This window comes from Garra rufa, chromosome 12 (genome assembly GCF_049309525.1).
Source record: "Garra rufa chromosome 12, GarRuf1.0, whole genome shotgun sequence".
NCBI classification, from domain to species: Eukaryota; Metazoa; Chordata; class Actinopteri; order Cypriniformes; family Cyprinidae; genus Garra; species Garra rufa.
Window position 1 is genome coordinate 41,592,251 of NC_133372.1, and position 20,624 is coordinate 41,612,874.

A 20,624-nucleotide genomic window follows, 5' to 3' on the forward strand; every position below is an offset into this window, starting at 1 on the left:
TACTCTCTTCTGTTGAAAGTCAAAACATCTCTACTATAAATAAATATGCATGAATATAATGCACAGTCGTATAAAGCTAACATTATTTTGCATATTCAGAATGCTGAAACACAAACTTCACATTGTACCAGCGAGTACACTCTTCTATGACATGGCTGGCTCAGCCTCCATGGTAACAGAGGCTGTGCACGGCCCCCTGGGAAATCGTACCCATTAAATAATTCACCAGCGCTGTTACTGGTGCCGTCATTATAGCATGGCATACAGCGAAGTCTGAAACCAGCACTAGACCCAACAATACATGTCTCATCCACTTTGATAAATCAATGAAGGCTGTGGGATCTGAAGAACACAAAAGGACTGTGACAGTTCAGCCCCGTGAATAATAAGCCTTATTTAAGCCGCAGGACTATTTCCGTTCCGGTACTTTTGTAGGAATCGGTGGAAATTCAGTTCAAAGACTGAAATTCACATTTCTCTGGAAGTATAAATGATAAATTGTTCTTGTGAACTGCACTGATGTCACGGATGGATAATCTTTTTAAAGGGATAGCGCACGATAATTTAATCACCCTCATTTCGACCCAAACCTGTATCAGTTTCTTTCTTTTGTGAAACTTAAAAGGAGAAACTTTGTAAAATACAATGCATTAAGTCTGGGTGTGAAAACATTTTGAATTTGAAGATCAGGGTATATTTAACTTATTTTGTCTACTGGAAAACATGTATCTTCTGTAGCTTCTGAAGGGCAGTACTAAATGAAAAAAAATAGGCAAAATATAAAAATGTATCTTCATTCTGTTCATAAGTTTTCACCCCTGGCTCCTTAATGCATAGTTTTTCCTTCTGAAGCATCAGTGACTGTTTGATAATAGTTGCATATGAGTCCCTCAGTTGTCAAGATGGATCTCAAAATCATACATGCATTGTTGGAAGGGTTCAAATACACAAAAATACTGAAAATCAAAGAATTTGTGAGACCTGAAGGATTTTTCTGAAGAACTGCAGACAGTTTAACTGTTCAGGAAAAACAAGAGACTTGTGGACTAAACTGTCACTAAAAAAATTAAATAAAAAAAACACAGCTGTGGATCATTCTGGTAACAACACAGTATTAAGAAACAAGCGTATATAAACTTTGGAACAGGGTCATTTTTATAAATTCAACTATTATTTTCTCTTGTGGACTATATGTAAACGTCTTTTATGTGAAATATCTCACTCTCAGGCCATCGAAGATCTAGATGAGTTTGGAGATTTGGAGAAATTTTGCATTGAATCACTTGTTTACCAATGGATCCTCTGCAGTGAATGGGTGCCGTCAGAATGAGAGTCCAAACAGCTGATAAAAACATCACAATGGTCCACAAGTAATCCATACCACTCCAGTCTATCAGTTAACATCTTGTGAAGCGTAAAGCTGCATGTTTCTAAAAAACAAATCCATAATTAAGACAGTTTAACTTTCAATGGTTGCTTCTTGCCAAAATATGAGTCTATAATCCATAATAAAGCTTCCTCCAGTATATCTCCTATTGTCCTCTCACACCAGAATCCAGACATATTTGTTTGTTTTGTACTGTTTTCACTTGTAAATGGTGCTTGATCTGTGCATATTTCTCTCCAGATTCAGACTAGACAATGTTACTCATAGAGGACTTAGCATACATGCAGCTTTTCACTTCACAAGATGTTAATTGATAGACTGGAGTGGTGTGAATTACTTGTGGGTTATTGTGATGTTTTTAACAGCTGTTTGGACTCTAATTCTGACGGCACCCATTCACTTCAGAGGATCCATTGGTGAGTAAGTGATGCTACATTTCTCCAAATCTGTTCCCGTAAAGAAACAAACTCATCTAGAACTTTTAAACTTGCAATTAAGATTAAACACACAATGTTTTGAGGTCATGTAGCATATCATTTTTTTAAATCGTTCCAAATTGCATTCTTTTTCGACATAGTATTCTAAAAGAATATAGTGTACAGATTATACAACACATCATGCATAGTACTCAGTACTGAGTAAGCTAGTACTCCATTCCAAACACAGCCAAGTCTTTCTTTGAACAGCTGCCCCTGAAACTTGGAATCCTTTCGTCTCTGCTGCCAGGTGGCATGGAGTGATGATATTCTACCTTCATGAGCAGCATGCGGTAACAGTCCTCCATGTGCTCGCCAAACAAAGGCAGCCTAAACAGATCGGATGAATTTCTAGTAGCAAAACATCCGACTTTGTTTAGGATTGGGGGAAAATAATGCCTAAAATCAATGTATTGGCTTCAAAACAAGCCATTTAACATAATCAGAAATGTTTCTTAAGCAGCAAATCAGCATATTAGAATGATTTCTAAAGGATCATGTGATGATGTAATGATGCTGAAAATGTAGCTTTGATCACAGAAATAATGACATTTTAAAATACATTCAAATAGAAAACAGCTATTTTAAATTGTAAAAATATTTTCCAATATTACAGTTTTACTGTATTTTGATTAAGCATAAAAAATATTGGTAGGCATAAAAGACTTCTTTCAAGAACATTAAACACTCTTAAACATTACATTAGTTTAAAAGCTGCTCTTCAGCTTTTATTCTGTTCTTATGGCACACACAATGAAATACTTCAACACCGATAAAGTACAAGGATAAGAAGTGTGCGTCTGACTCAAATTACATTGGATTGTTCTGCTGAAACAGCACTATGTGTGCCTGCGAGACTGTCCAGAGAGCTCAAATAACGCCTGATTACCTCATCATGATATCTGCTGTAATGTAATCTGTGTAAAGTCTCATGTGTTTTACCTCAAATAAACAATCGGACTCTCTGCTGTGCGCATCAACCATCAGTCCATCTCCTAAAATGTAAAGGAGTAGTTCACTTCCAGAACAAAAATTTACAGATAATTTACTCACCCCCTTGTCATCCAAGATGTCCAACTCTTTATTTTTTCAGTCCATAAGAAATTAATTTTCTTAAGGAAAACATTTCAAGATTTCTCTCCATATAATGGAGCTTTAAAGAGCTCTAAACAATCCTAGCTGAGGAAGAAGGTTCTTATCTAGCAAAACGATCAGTCATTTTCGAAACAAACTGACAATTTATATACTTTTTAACCTCAAACGCTTGTCTTGTCTATGTCTGCGTGAATTCTGTTTTTTCCAGTTCAAGACAGTTAGTGTATGTCGAAAAACTCCCATCTCGTTTCTTCCCCAACTTCAAAATCGTCCTCCATCGCTGCAGAAATACCGACCCGGTGTTTACAAAGTGAACATGCAAAGAAGATCAAACACCCTTTACAAAAAAACAGTGATGTAGGGCGATTTTGAAGTTAAAGGGGTCATATGATGTTGCTAAAAAGAACATTATTTTGTGTATTTGTTTTAATGCAATGTGTTTATGCAGATTGAGGTTCAAAAAACATATTTTCCACATACTGTACTTATTGTTGCTCATCTCTGCCCTGCCTTTCTGAAACGCTTTGATTTTTACAAAACTTAATCGTTGATGGAAACCGTGGTGTTCTCTGATTAGCCAGCTATCCGGTGCATTGTGATTGGCTGAATACCTCAAGCGTGTGACGGAAATGTTACGCCCCTTATCATGCCGTTTCTCGGCGCGACGAGACAGAAACAATAAAACCCATTATTAACAAGGCATTTGTTTCATCCAGTGGGGACATAACTACTGATTATAATGACTCATACTGTCTTTTTACGCGTTGCATTGCGTCACGTCGCGTAAACATAACACCATGTCTGCATTTGCGATCGTAGAACAAGAAACAACAAGCACTACTCTACATTGTTCAAAACTCGCGTTTGAATAGTCAGTACTGAATTCTAAATATGAAAACGTACTTACAGGCCGTCAGTCAGAAGCGAAGACTGTCCTTGCAACATTGGAATTGCCCCACTTTATAGCCTTAACCCTTTGTGTACAGCTGGCATTATAAGCTGCTCTTCTAGGTTTAGGAAATAGTCCTCCGTGAAATACGCATCGACCACTTATTTGCGTTGTACTGTTCCGGAACGGTGTTGTAAATATAACTTAACCACTGATTTCTAGTTGTGTACACATTTGGAAAGCTAAACAAAGTACTTTTGCTTTTGCAATGAAACACACTGCACCTCCACAACATGGTGGCTGCAACACTACTACAGCTGGTAAAAGTTACACTTTCTTTCTTTCCATATATATATGGGCGGTGTTATGCTAATCTACTCACCCCGTGACGTGGACATGTGGGGGCATGTTTGAACGAGCCGTTTTAGAGAGGTGTGGTTGAGTCTTAACTTTTATAATAAATATCTCTTTGGTTTTGAGACTTTAAGCTTTGCAACTTTACAGATCTTATCTATGCACAAACAGCTTGTAAAACTCTAAAGACAAAACAAAAAACAAGAAACCGCATCATATGACCCCTTTAAAGAAGAAAACGAGATGGGAGTCTATTGACCAGGATTACACAGACTACACGTGTGCATCGCAGAGACGAGACAAGACGAGCATTTGAGATTAAAAAGTGTATAAATTGTCAATTTGTTTAGAAAATGACTGATTGTTTCGCTAGATAAGACCCTTCTTCCTCGGCTGGGATCGTTTAGAGCCATTTGAAGCTGCATTTAAACTGCGTTTTGGATGTTCAAACTCAGGGCACCATAGAAGTCCACTAAATGGAGATAATTCATAAAATGTTTTCCTCAAGAAACATCATTTTTTTACAACTGAAGAAAGAAAGGCATGAACATCTTGGATAACAAAGGAGGTGAGTAAATTATCTGTACATTTTTGTTCTGGAAGTGAACTAATCCTTTAAACCTTATCTAAGAGCCTTAGAAATAGACTGTTTCTGATATCATGCCTGACACTAAAAAAATAAAGAAATCAAAAACGAGTTTGGCTAATTAGAAAACAATTGATTTGTGCTGTATAAACTGCTAAGATCAGATTGAAATGATAAGGGACACTGTTAAAAACATTGGGATGCTTTGCGAAGCAGTATTAAATAGAAAATATTACAGAGCACGTACAGTATCTAGCATGCACTTATTGACATTTGACATTATTACTGACTGTAAAATTGTGATCACAGCCCATGTAATTGGCCACTTTGAAACACAAGATGTTCAGGTCATATGGAGTCTCCTTTCTCATAAGTGTGTGCTAATGAGAAGGGAGTCACAAAAGGACTTGGGCCTTCCATCGAGAAGACGGTGTGTGCGTTTGGTTTGAGGATTTGTGGGCATCGATCGAGTGGCATCGCCTCATGGCTTTTGATATCTTGTGTTTCAGAGAAAAACCGCATGTCACATCATCACTGGAATCAATAAAGGTTCAGTTCCTCGCAGCGGTGCCCCGACCGCCTCACCCATAGAAGAGGAGTGAGAAGTTAGTGCAAACGACACATTGAGTCATGATGCTCATGAGAGAGGCATAAGTTTGAGTCTGGCTCGTGTCATTTCCTGCTGCCGTTTCAAATCCCTGTCATTTCCTGTTCTCTCTCTATTGTTTAATAAGTAAGCATATAGAAAAGGCCAAGAGAGATAACAATAGTGTTGGAATTACAGCTGCATGATAAATTAAAATCTAAATTAATTTGTGATATGGCTTGGTGTGATTATTGAATCCCACAGGCTGTGATTTAAATGAATAAATAAATGCGCTGCACACAAAATCATGTCTGCATCTGCTATAAATGTGGTTTGAAAGTTTGAAAATGAAGAAATTAAGACTAAAATATTAAAAACAAGCAATAAATATTAGTATTGTAATTTTACAATTTTACTATAAAATAAAATGATTAATATTATTATTGTATTTTTTCCTTAAATACAGTAAAATACTTAAATAAATTAAGATACATACATATTATGTATCTATACATATAAAATATAAAATTACAATACTATACTTTTACAATACTAATATCAGCTAACCTAGAGTTTCTCATGGTTAAGTGTAGACCGTTTTATCTGCCGCGGGAATTCACCTTCACCATAATAACAGCTGCTTACATTCCTCCCGACGCTGATGCCAAGCTTGCTATGAATGAACTTCATGCGGCCATCAGCAAACAACAAACTGCTCACCCGGAGGCTGCATTTATTGTCGCTGGGGATTTTAATCACTCAAATTTAAAGACAGTACTCCCCAAATTTCACCAAAACATTTTCTGTCACACCAGAGGAAACAAAACTTTAGACCATGTATACACAAACATGGCTTAAGCTTATACTGTGACCCCCCTCCCCCACTTGGGACAATCTGACCACCTTTCTTTGTTCCTCACCCCCAAATACTCACCCCTCATCAACCGTGTGAAGCCATCAGTGAAGACCATCAAAGTGTGGCCAGCGAGGGTAGACTTCACACTCCAGGACAGGTTTCTACACACGGACTGGAGTATGTTGGCTTCTCAGGCCACCTGTGGCTCTCACACGGACATTGACAGATACACTTCCTCTGTTCTGGATTACATCAACATCACCATAGACAGTGTTACAACCCAGAAACAGATCACCACATACCCAAATCAGAAGCCATGGATGAACAAGGAGGTGCGTCTCCTGCTAAAAGCACGCAACGCTGCCTTCAGATCAGGTGATGCACAGGCCTACAGCACTTCCAGGGCTAATCTGAAGAGGGGCATCAAAAAGGCCAAGCACTGCTACAAACTTAAGCTAGAGGAGCACTTTTTTAACTCTGACCCTCGACGCATGTGGCAGGGCATTCAGGCCATCAGCGATTACAGACCCAGCCACTAATGTCTTCTTCCTGGATGAGCTTAATGACTTTTATGCTCGCTTTGAGAAAGACAATAAAGAGACTGCCACCAAGTTCACTTTGTCAGCCGACCACTCACCCATCACACTAAACTCCTCTGACGTACACACTGCACTGAGCCGGATCAACACGCGCAAGGCTGCTGGACCAGACGGTATTCCTGGCCACGTACTGAGGGCATGTGCGGAGCAGCTTGCTGGGGTATTCACAGACATTTTTAACATGTCCCTTGCCCAAGCAACTGTACCCACATGTTTTAAATCCACCTCCATTGTGCCAGTGCCAAAACACTCCAACCCAACATGCCTGAATGACTACCACCCTGTAGCACTCACACCCATCATTATGAAGTGCTTCGAGCGGCTGGTCCTCTCACAACTCAAAAACTCTATCCAATCCACACTGGACCCACAGCAGTTTGCCTACCGTGGCAATAGGAGCACAGATGATGCAGTCTCCACAGCGCTGCACTCTGTATTTACACACCTGGACAATACAAACACTTATGCACGAATGCTGTTTGTTGATTTCAGCTCAGCATTCAACACTGTCAGACCATCTAAGTTAATCACCAAACTTAGAGACCTGGACATTAACACTTCACTCTGTAACTGGATTATGGACTTTCTAACCAACAGACCTCAGCATGTTAGGTCAGGCCACATCTGCTCCACTACCATCATACTGAACACTGGAGTACCACAGGGCTGTGTGCTGAGCCCCTTCCTCTACTCTCTTTTCACCCACGACTGCAGGCCTGTGTATGGATCTAACACCATCATCAAGTTTGCAGACGACACTACAGTGATCGGTCTCATCAACAACAACGATGAGACTGCCTACAGGGAGGAGATTCAGCACCTGGCCACGTGGTGCACAGGCAATAATCTGCTCCTTAACACTACCAAAACCAAGGAGCTCATTGTGGACTTCAGGAAGGGAAGAAGAGGTTCACACGAACCCATCCACATCAACGGGATAACTGTTGAGCCTGTTTCATCCTTTAAGTTCCTGGGGACCCACATTTCGGAGGATCTATCCTGGACTACCAACACCTCCAGCCTGGTCAAGAAGGCTCACCAGCGCCTGTTCTTCTTGAGAACACTTAAGAAGAACCAGCTGTCCTCAGCTATCCTGGTGAACTTCTATCGCTGCACGATAGAAAGCATCCTTACGAACTGTGTCACAGTCTGGTACGGAAGCTGCTCTGTTGCGGAGCGTAAGGCACTGCAGCGGGTGGTGAAAACTGCCCAACGCATCATAGGGACTCCACTTCTATCCATTGAGGACATTCAGAAGAAGCACTGTCTGCGTCAAGCACGCAGTATTCTTAAGGATTCCTCTCATCCCGCCCACAAACTGTTTTCTCTCCTGCCTTCTGGCAGGCATTTCAGATGCCACAGGACAAGAACTAGCAGACTGAGGAACAGCTTCTTTCCCAGAGCTGTCTCCTTATTGAACTCTGACCCCCACTGACCCTTGGCCCCCACCCCCACACACTCCCCACTACCATTGCACTACTTAATATTCATTGCACTACGCTGTACATACCCATTTGTAAATGCACATTTCCATTGCACATATACATACTGTAAATTTGTGATAAATCTATATCTATACATGTCAATTTGTAAATTCCTGCTTCAGTAAACAGTAACCTGTATATTATGTTCATATCTACCTGCAATTTATATTATAGTTAATAGCAACCTGTATATTGTGTTCATCTATTTGTACATTCTAATTGTAGTTAATTATCATCTGTAAATTATGCTCACAGTACTTCATCTGTAAATATTATCCATAGTTTCTCCCTGTACATATTCCCTATAAGTGCACTTATAACTTATACCTTTATCCTGCACTTGCTGCTTATTGCACTCCTGGCTAGACCTAAACTGCATTTCGTTGCCTTGTACTTGTACATGTGTAATGACAATAAAGTTGAATCTAATCTAATCTAATAATCTAATATTACTACTGCAGTTATTTTTTTAAATACTCAGATTTTTACTATTTATTTCTACTACAATATTTCTTAATTTTTTTATATTTCTTGTTTTGTATTTAATAACAGTAAACATAATAAAATATTAAATATAACATGTATTTGGGAATGCAACCTTTTTCAAAATAAAAGTTTGAAAATGAAAGAAATTATGACAAAAATATTAAAAACAAGCCATGAATATTAGTATTGTAATTTTTATATTAAATAAAATAATTAATATTATTATTGTATTTTTCTTAAATACAGTAAAATATTACAAAATAATTAAATTCATATTTTTTCTAAATACTCAGATTTGACCATTTATTTATTATAATATTTATTTTGTTTTGTATATTTATTTAATAACAGTAAACATAATAAAATATATTTCTTAAATAATTAAATTGTTTTCATTCCTATTTTAAAGTCATGTTGATATATAATAATGCTGTCAAACAATTAATTGCGATTAATCATGATTTATTACATCCAAAATATTCCAAAATAAAAGTTTACACACAAACTCATATCTGCATCAATTCTATTGTGACATAAAATTATTAATATTATTATTGTATTTTTCTTAAATACAGTAAAACATTACAAAAATGAAGAAATTAAGATAGCTATACATATTAATACTGTACTTTTAAAGTTGTAATGTAAAATAAAATGATCATTATATTTTTCTAAATACTCAGATTTTTAGTTTATTTCTGCTATAATATTTCTTATTTTGTTTTGTATTTTTATTTAATAACAGTAAACATAATAAAATATGATATTTCTTAAATAATTAAAGCTGCGTCTTATATATAACATGTATTCGGAAACGCAACCTTTTCCAAAATAAAAGTTTGAAAATTAAGAAATTATAACAAAAATAATAAAAACAAGTAAATAAATAAAAATAAATATTAGTATTGTAATTTTACAATTCTATTGTAAAATAAATTTTTTAATATTATTGTATGTTTCTTAAGTACAGTAAAATATTACAAAAAAATAAAAATAAATAAATATATATTAATACTGCACTTTTACAGTTATGTAAAATAAAATGATTATTATATTTTTCCTACACTTTTATTTCTACTATAATATTTCTTATATTTTTTTATTTAATCACCGTAAACATAATAAAATATAATATTTATTAATTAATTACATTGATATCATTACTATTTTGCAGTCATATTGATATATAACAGTGATATCAAACGATTAATCGTGATTAATCATGATTAATCACGAATAATCACATCCAAAATAAAAGTTAGTGTTTGCATATGTGTGTGTACTGTGTATATTTATTATGTTTATATAAATACACACACATATGTATATATTTAAAAAATATTTACATGTATATAATTATATTTATATATAATTTTATATTATACATAAATATAATTTTTTTTATAATATATAATTGAATAATTATATATATATATATATATATATATATATATATACACACACACACACACACACACATGTATGTGTTTGTATTTATATATACATAATAAATATACACAATACACACACATATATTAATATAAACACAGCTTTTATTTTGGATGCGATTAATTGCAATTAATAATTTGACAGCATAAAGAAGAAAAGTGAATTCGCAACAAAAAACACAATGAGATCTTATAAGCGATTAACAGACATGTCCTTACACATCTGCTTTGTGTAAAACATAATAACAGTGTTAGAGCTGTGGCCTAGTGGTTAGCTAACACATTCAGTCATGGTGGGTGACACGAGTTCAAGTCTGACTTGCATCATTTCTCGATCCTGTTTACAACTCTTTTCCCATCATTCCCTGACTTTTCATGACTCTTCTATGAATACGTGGCACAAGGGCCAACAAATGATAATAATGCCAGTACTGGAGAGAGAAACGGACAGAGAGGGAGAAGACGAAGAACGAAAAGACAAAGGCAGCGGCAGTGAGACAAACAGAGCAAGACAGAGAAGAGAGACGAAGGATATGGACGGGGAGGGGAGAGGAGAGGTGGAGTGGAGTGATGGAGAGAGGAAGATGAGAGCGTACAGTAGATGGAGACGTGGGGGAGGGGAACGAGACAAAGAGCGAGAGGAGAGCTGCCGCTTGTGTTCATATCAAACACCACCGGATGAAAAAATACAGATCTGACGCTTTAAAACCCACAATGATTGGAGTTGCAGTAGCCGTTATTACAGTAATGTAGCCATAATAGTCTAAAATCCATCATTAGCTGTACAGTAAATGCAAGCAAGCAAGTTGGACATACCAGAAACAACACCCTTGTGAAATAAGAAGTACACTTTAGCATACTTATTATGAAAGTAATATACGTAAGTGCAAACTCAATGTATTTTTTTCAGACACTTAATTGCATGTTATTTGCAATTAAATAAAATGCATTATATTTAAGTTTATAATAAATGCATGTTGTACACTGTGAAAATTATCTTTGGAAGATGTATATAAAACGAGTGTAGTATGTTTTACAACTTGACACTAATTCGAAATACAATTACTTGCTGTTTGTTTGAAATTAATTGGAAAATTTGCCAGCAATTTCTTGGTTAAAACAGTTTCTACATATTTGTTTCAGTGTATTTGAGCTTAATAAGCTTATTAACTTATTAAGGCGATACACAGCCGATAACTCAGTTACACAGACAAGGCTTAAACCTAGTCCTAGACTAAAATGTAAGTCTGAGCTGTTTCAACTTAAAGCTTGCAACGACTGATCTAAAAATATATCAGTGCCTTTGTTTTGTCTCAAGATGCACACCAGTCATTTTTCTAAGGCACGTCTATAAAAAATGACTTAAATGTCCTAATTGAACTATGGCCTAATCCTGGCTTAGTCTAAGCCCTGTCTGTGAAGCCAGGCCAAAGGGTAATTGCTTAATTTAGAATTGAGATATAAACTCAAAATTGTAATATATGAAGTTACAATTACCTTTTTTTATTTTGGGGCAAAAAATATAAAAATAAAATGCAAGGTTTTAACACAGAATACTAAGGAAAAAAGTCAAAATTGAAAGATTAAGGCCCGGTTTTATAGACATGGTTTATATACACGATAAAGTCACAATTAAAGTAAATTTTGTTCTTACGGTAAATATATTAAAACACAATTTTGTATTAGTAATATGTAATAGTAGGATTTTTTGGTGCCCTCAGATTCCAGATGTTCAAATAGTTGAATCTTGGCCAAAGTATTGTCCGATCCTAACAAACAATGCATCAATGGAAAGCTTATTTATTTAAAGAAAACCTTCCAGGATTTTTCCAAATTGTAGTTGCACTGCAGCTTCAAAGGGCTCTACATGATTCCAACCAAGGAATAAGGGTCTTATCTAGCAAAACAGTTGGTTATTTTCTAAAAAAAAAAAAAAAACTAAAAATGTATTTACTTTTTAACCACAAATGAAGCTTTGAACCTTTGAAGCTGAACTAAACCTGGTTGCCACCATTAAAGTCCACTATATGGTAGAAAAAAAAATCCTGGAGTGTTTTCCTCAAAAACCTTCATTTCTTTTTGACTGAAGAAATAAAGAAAAGAACATCTTGGATGACATGGAGGTGAGTTAATTATCACAAAGTTTTTATTCTGGAAAGCCAATTAATTTAAGTACATTTCTTTTTCAAAAGAGCAGTTGATTACAGTCAAGCATTTTACTTGAATAATGACTGAAACAGTGCTAAAAAAAACATTTTTACATTCTAAATATTTTAAAATGGGGGTCATCCCATGCGAAACATGTCGCTGTATGTTGCTTTAAGTATATTTAAGCACATTTCTATAAAGTTGCTCAGGTGTTTTAAGGCTACACTCTCAAAAATAAAGGTGCTTCACGATGCCATAGAAGAACCTTTTTTGTCTAAATGGTTCCTTAAAGAACCTTCAACATCTGAAGAACCTTTCTGTTTCACAAAAGGTTCTTTGTGGTGAAATAAGGTTCTTCAGATTGATAAAAGGTAAGAAACAGATGGTTCTTTAAAGAACCTTTGACTGAATGGTTCTTTGTGGAACCAAAAAGGGTTCTTTTATGGCATCACTGTGAAGAACCTTTTAAAGCACCTTTATTTTTAAGAGTGTAGTTATGCAATTAAAATTAAAATTAAGATTTAGTGTTAGTGTTCATTCACTTTCCTAACACTAAGTATAAGCACTAGCAATCACGATGCTTGTCAGAAAGCTGACATGTCAACATGCTACAAAAACACAGCACAACCCCAAAAACTGGTGTAAATAGCATGACAAAGCCAATGCACCATTCAGTTTCAATTCAAGTGGTGATACTAGCGCAGTCTTTGTGTGAACTAATTAGGTTTTTCTGTGGCCTTGTGATTTTTTTCCCTCTTTCTTTTAATTTCTCCCTCAGCATGTGGTCTCCTGAAGAGACATATTCAGGACGAATTAGACTTTTATGTGAGGAAACTGTGCCATCCTTATTTAGTTCCCTGCATGCATTGCAGAGTCAGAGCGAGAACTGCTTTCTCTCACTCACCACATACTAGCATAACTAACAAACACAAAGGAAACCATTCTACAGCTTCTTACTGCGCTACAACAGCAAACAGAATTTTTAATAAAGAAAACCATGTCTTAATCCTACAATAAACAGAAGAAAAAAAATACCATAATACCGTCAAGAGAGAACAAAGCAAACATAAAAAACACAACAATAGCTTCCTTTCACAGCTTTCACCGCATGAGATTCGCTAGGGACCGGAGCAGTGTTCGGCAGGATACTGAAGTGTGTTTCAGTGTATACTTCACACACTTCAGAGGTTCTGACACGCTTTAACATCCTTTAGAGGGTACGGCGAAATACATATCTCACAGTCAGAGACAGACAGAAAATTAGGGCAAGTAAATATTACACTTCCTTTTCCACAAAGCCAAAAACGATTTTGGTTTTTTAACCTTTACAAAAAGTACTGTAGCGTTACCATAGTACAGATGGTAATACTATGGTACTCTGATATATACCCAGCTATGGTACTGTATGATTACCATATTTTCTATCTATCTATCTATCTATCTATCTATCTATCTATCTATCTATCTATCTATAATAAAATATATGTACAAATATATTCTATATTAAAAATATATAAATAATATAATACACAGATATATAAATACAAGTTTTTCACATTTTTATATTAAATTTTAATATTATATATATATATATATATATATATATATATATATATATATATATAGTACTGATTTATATATATATATATATATATATATTTATATAAATTATATATAAACAATACAAATTTATATTAAATTTTATTAATATTTCTATTTTAAATTGGAATATTTTTCCAGACAACAATACTATATATATATATATATATATATATATATATATGATTAAATCCATAATTGTATTTTTTATTCTTTAAATTTGTATAATAAAAATCTAAAAAAATAAATGTAACCATATATATAATTTTTACAGATTAAACCTTATTAGTATAAAATTTTATATAAGAAAATAATTTTGAAATTATATATATACACACACACACACACACACACACACACACACACACACACACACACACACACACACACACACACACACACACACACACACACATAAATAAATAAACAATTCCTGTATTATATTTTATATTACTTCTAGACAACAATACAACAATACTACACACACAGATATATATATATATATATATATATATATATATATATATATATATATATATAGAAAATAATGTTATTATTTTGTTACATTTTCTATAAATAAAAATTTTATGTAACCATATGTTATATATTTTTACAAATCAAACCTTATTAATTAATTACAATTATTGTTATATATATTGTATATATATATCCTGTCATATATTGATGTTGCATGCATATATAAAGTGTACATATATTGTTGTGTGCTTACAATAAATTGAAACATTAAGAATCTGAAAAAAAAAACCATCTGAAAAATTTGGAAACCTAGATCTTCATTAAATGACCTCTTCATCTCCTGAGCTCTGCTAGACCAGCCTCCAAGCCATAACATTTTTTTCTCTCAAATATCGTTATAAATGATTTATTAATACAAAATGACAATAAAGGAACCCAGCATGCTTCACAATCCGTCTAGACCAGCGCAGCACCAAAACAGCGTCAAATCTCCATTTGGAAAATGAAGCTTTTCTGAAATCTGAATGAATTTCCTCACAACGCTCTCCGAGTCCCTATTGTACAGTAAATGTGTGCAGTTCCTTACAGGAAGCCACCGCTGAGCATTTATATTCAAATCCAACAAACTGGTGGGGCTTAACTGCTCCTGTGGCTAAAATTAAACTGTCAGATGGAGACAGCAATCTAAACTCGCTGGGCTGTAGCTTCTCAGACTCTGTGACATGAAGGTGAAGAGGTTTCGAATCTCCACACGGCTAGACACAAAATAGAGAAATCAATTGATAGTCCAGGAACGGAACTCAATCAGATTGGAAATGCTGCACGACCAAACCACCAAATGACCAAAAAGCTTCTCGATGACTTATATTAAGTGCAAAAAAAGGCTAAGAAAAAAAGCAAATGGTGTATTGGGTGAATCCCTGGATCTCAAAAATGCTTAGGGTTTGGTTTTTATGTCTTTTTGATTAAATTAGACACTGGGATTCCTCTAATGTGCAGACAAAGTGGTTCAATATCACAGGATGCCTTGTATACAGCATCTACAAACTAGATTTCAACATTTTCTTTTGCAATTACAAATGGTGTTTACCTTAGAAAGTTGCTGCTATGCGAATGCTATGTGTTCCTGGCAATGCAACTCGTCTGATCACTTAAGAAAAAGTAATAGCAGAGTTTAACGTTTAATATTATTGTCAGTATATGAGGAATAGTTATAGTGATGCATGCCCTGTGAACTCTGTCCTATGCAGATTACAGCTGTCATCCATTAAAACGTGTCAAATGGAGACACACACTAAGGACATCACTGTCAGTCCAAGTCATTCGCACCTTGTCAAACTACATTTATATAAGAGAACTGACATTCTAAAGCAGCATCCAAATAAAAGCCTTTTAAGACTAGATTCAAGCCATTTTACTTGCATATTGTGATGCATGATATTTAACATTAAAAAAGCACTAGGATTTTATTAATTGGCAAATTCTGACTTTGTGATGTTGGAAGTCATAGACTGTATCAGCCTATAAAACAATGTTATGCATTTCAGCCAAAATTTAAAGAATATTTATTGTATAAGAAGATTAGTATTTAATTATTATTAAAGTATTAAATTATATCAATTCAAGTTTTAGAATTGCTGATGTTTTTTTTTTTTTCATTTTTGTGCTTTTTTTAAAATGTTTATATAGTTATTTTATACAGTTTTTATATAATTTAGTTATTTTATAGTTATTTTGGTTAAGTACATAAAAATTAGCAATCCTATGCAGCTAGCTGAAATAAAATCAGTTTAAGTTTTTTTTTTCTATTTTGTTTTATTTCAGTTAATATTTATTTAATTTTGAGCAACAAAAAGGTTTTATGGTTTTAATTACAGTTAACTATAACAACCCTGTTGGGGAAGCTTTTTTTTAATTAAAATAAAGCTGAAATAAAACAAAATATAAATATTAGATGAAAACCCTAAAAAACTTAAAACGTTACTTTGATAACTAACTGAAATAAAATAGGCACTAAACCTGGAATGAAATAAAAATAAATTAAAGATAAATTAAAGATAAACAAAAAATAAAAATGACAAAAACACATGGCAAAATTATTTAAACTAAAATGACTATAAATAATTATAGAAAAAAATACAAAAATTACTAGAAGCAAATGCTAATCTGCAAAATATTATATATAAAATCTGAATATAAAATTGTCTTTTTAGAGGTGCTTTGATTTTTTGCATCACTGAATCACTATTTTCTTGTTTAGCACATGTATATATATATATATATATATATATATATATATATATATATATATATTAGGGCTGTCAAACGATTAATCGCATCCAAAATAAAAGTTTATGATTACATACTGTATGTGTGTGTACTGTGTGTATATATTATGTATATATTATTACACACACAAACATGTAAATTAAAGAAAATGTTTTAGATTTATATATAAAATATTTATAATTCTATATATAATCTAAATTAAATACAAGTATAACTATCCATACATATAAGTTTTTTTTTAAGTCTATACATGTATTTGTGTGTTTTTATATATACATAATAAATATACACAGTAAACACACATTTAGTATGTAAACATAAACATTTATTTTGGATGCGATTAATCGCGATTAATCGTTTGACAGCCCTAATATACATATAAACTCAAACCAAAAATTATTCAGACACCAGATAAGGTTTTTGATATTTAACCATATAGTTCATTTATGTAAGTGTGGATAGCAAAATACAGTAAATTGTGACATTTTATACCCAAAAATTCTTCATACAGTCTACCACCTGTAAATTTGACAAAAATTTGGGGGACCAAAAATGGATTAGAAATTATAGCCTGACCATGTTTTGCTTAAGTGTTTTTCCTTTAATTGCCAGTGTGCCCTTTTTACACCAGAGACTGAACAAAATTAAGAATTGCTTGGTAATTGGTCAACAAAGTATTGATAGTTGTGTAAATATTGTCATACTAACAGCTGTCTGAATTTTTGGTTGACTGTAATCCATTACATACTTTTCTATCAAAGTTATCTGACATTATCAAGATGAATTTGTTCAAACACAGTTTAACTCTGCGTTCTTGTCACATTTTATTACCATTTTCTAAACTATAGCGAATAAACTGTGATAATGTGAGCAATGTTGAAGGTATCTGAATAAATTCTGGTTTAGTTGTTCATATATGTATATATAATACTGCAATAATGCATGCATAAAAATATGTGCAATACATATTTTTTTCTTTTTCCAGGAACACTACAACTATCAAAGCATAACTACCAAGTCAGCTCTAAGGCAACGATCCAAAACTAGTATCGACAGCAGCCTACTCGCTGCATGACTCGCTTGGTAGTGAGTTGAAAAACAACAAGACTGATATAAGACTAGCACACTTACTACTGTATAATCATCCTCACCAACTGCCATCGCCATGATCATTTCCCTCAACAGCAGCTCCACCCGGTTCTTTGTCATTAACCAGCTCTAGCACAGGAACAGATGCTTCTTTACGCTTGGCCAGAACTAGTACTACAAATAGCATCTTTACTGCTGGTAATTGTTCCCACAACTCAACCAAACTGCCCAATCCACATGCAAATCACTGCTGCTGTGATGACTGAAGATATTTGGTCTTGTGAAGCAACCAGAGATACAATCTAAATACAGTAATATGGTCTAATCTGATATCAGAGTCTTAAAAGATTAATATCTGAAAACAGAATGAGCAGTTAACTGGATCATCATGATGATCATATTATCTCATTTTGATGGGATACTGACATTGAAACCTTGTCTCCCGACATTTTCGATATTGAACAGGAACATTTACCTAAATATCAGTTTATTTGTCTATATGCACTATCAGATCTTATGATTGCAATTTACAAATTAGGTCATGAAGCTAAATAATGTGTGCAACCTGATTATTATGTACAACCAAATTGTTTTGTTGGTAATTAATCATGGTAAAATGATACTGAGCTTAAATTGTGTAATATACCCTTTAGAATCAGTATTAGGTGTATAGCTATTATGTGCACTCATACTAAAGCCACCTGCTGTAAGTTACTCATGAATGAAACAAAGAAACGGAGGGTTAAAACACTCCTGGCATGGGAATGTAACATGGACTGGAATGACAATATCTTATAAAACCATAATGTTGTCATTTTTGGCATTTAGAAATCAAAGATAGACTTAAATTGCAATGCATTTGTCTTTTTAACACATCATCATTTAGTCATGCATGATACTTTCCATGATGACAACATTGTGCAATTTATCCATTTTATTTATATAATATCCTTGTATACGCATAAAATAAAAACAATTTGCGCCATAAAGAAATGCTTTATCTTTAAATATATTGTGACAGACATAACGGTAAGCTCTCTATTCACCAAGTAACCTATTGCCACAACAAAGCTGAATCCAACAGCTCCGGCTCGCTACTCAAAAGCATCCCTGCCTTTCCCATCAATTATGGAGGAACCTATATTTGGAACACACACGAAAACAGTAGCTGCACATCAAAACAAAAGCATTACGTGGCTATAAATGCAGCCTCTATATAACAGAATCACGGGTCCTCATGGAAAATGATTATGCTAGCTAATCTACATTTTAACTGAAGGTCTTTGTCCTGTGTTTGCTCAGTAAGATGCAAGTCTCTCGAACAGAATCAGTTCTGGCATCTAACGTTGCACTAAGCATAAAGGCTTTAACGTGTTACCCTCTCAACTAAGACAAAAGATATATAGGGTATAATAAGGGAATGCATGTGGAGTGAGTGGCGCAATGAAATTATCCAATTACTGGCAACCTGATAATGGCTTCAGTGTGCTGTATTTCCAGGAAGAGCTAACATAAAACACTTAATGTCTGTCTGGGGCCGAATATAAGGCAAAATGGAGCTGAGAGAAATATTAGAATTCATTCACGTGTGGATGCATTGCTGCGCTACCTGTATCACAAATGCATTTAAAAAATCATTTATGATTATTAAAATTAGTACTATTTTCAAACAGGGTGAATGCATTTAGATATATATCAGAGATATATAAAAAACAATGCTACTATTTTCAGATATGGTGCATTTATTCACGTGCATTGTTATTGTTGCAGTTTACACCTATAATTCCACAAAAATAAACTATAATGCATAATAAAAATAATAAAAAATGAGTGCTATTGTTTTTTATTATTACGATGTTACTATTAGGTGTGTATGGATTGGGTGCACTGTTATTGTTTTACCTGTAGTGTCACGCTTGTTTATTATCTTCGTAATTTGCACAAATTTAAAAATACCAAGTGTATTTATTAAAAATGGTGATTGTTAGATATTATTTAACACGCTTTTAAAATAAACCTATATACAAAAATTGCATTGCCTATTAATTTGACTTATGCATCCCTAAATGTTTGACCCACATCAGCTAATAAAGCAATCTGAATATATTTCATCGTAATAGTCATCTGCTAACTAATATACGCTATAACGCATTCGTATGGTGATGCTCAATGGAACAGGTCGTTTGTACGCGCAGCCAGCGGAGGTGAGGATGGTGGACATGTCATCTATCTCCACGTACCTCAACAATGAAGGTCCTCTCTTCTCCACAAACAGACACGACCCAGAAGAGAATGTGGAAATAGCACGTTTTCCAACAGAACCCCGGGAGTCCCGTCTTTCTCCCCCTGGCTCCCACCCCCGCCATGACTGTCCCCAAATTCCCCCCACTGTCCGCCGTTGATTTCCAGACTTGTTTCTTGTGTTTCTTGATTATTTCAGAAAAAAACAACAACGAGCGTCCTATATTCCTGATGGTGCTGTGAGCGTTTCTTCTCAGTCGAGCGTTAAATTCGCAAAGCCATTTTGTGTTGCGTGTTCTCAAGGTGCTGCGTTGAAATGATGCTGCGCCGCTGATGCGCTCTAGCGAATGCAGCACCGTCAGCGCGCACAGACCCACGCGGAACTCTGATTCGCGGAGAGAATCGGTTCCTTTGAACTGTTCGTTTGAACGAATGGTTTATTAAACAAATCGGCAACTATTTTGACACATCAACCCCAAAAAAGTATTTAGAACGATAAAGAAATATAACGATTCTGGTTATGATTCCTCTTAGT

At 34.3% G+C, this 20,624-nt stretch overlaps 1 protein-coding gene across 1 annotated transcript in view; it reads right to left on the reverse strand.

Moving 5' to 3' along the window:
* mmp24 (matrix metallopeptidase 24) overlaps positions 1 to 20,214 on the reverse strand; it is a 49,611-nt gene extending 29,397 nt beyond the window's left edge. Inside the window, exon 1 of the mRNA XM_073851363.1 lies at positions 20,089 to 20,214. Within this exon, the coding sequence (XP_073707464.1) occupies positions 20,089 to 20,214 (126 nt within the window). The remainder of the gene's footprint in view (positions 1 to 20,088) is intronic.
* Positions 20,215 to 20,624: the final 410 nt, after the last annotated feature.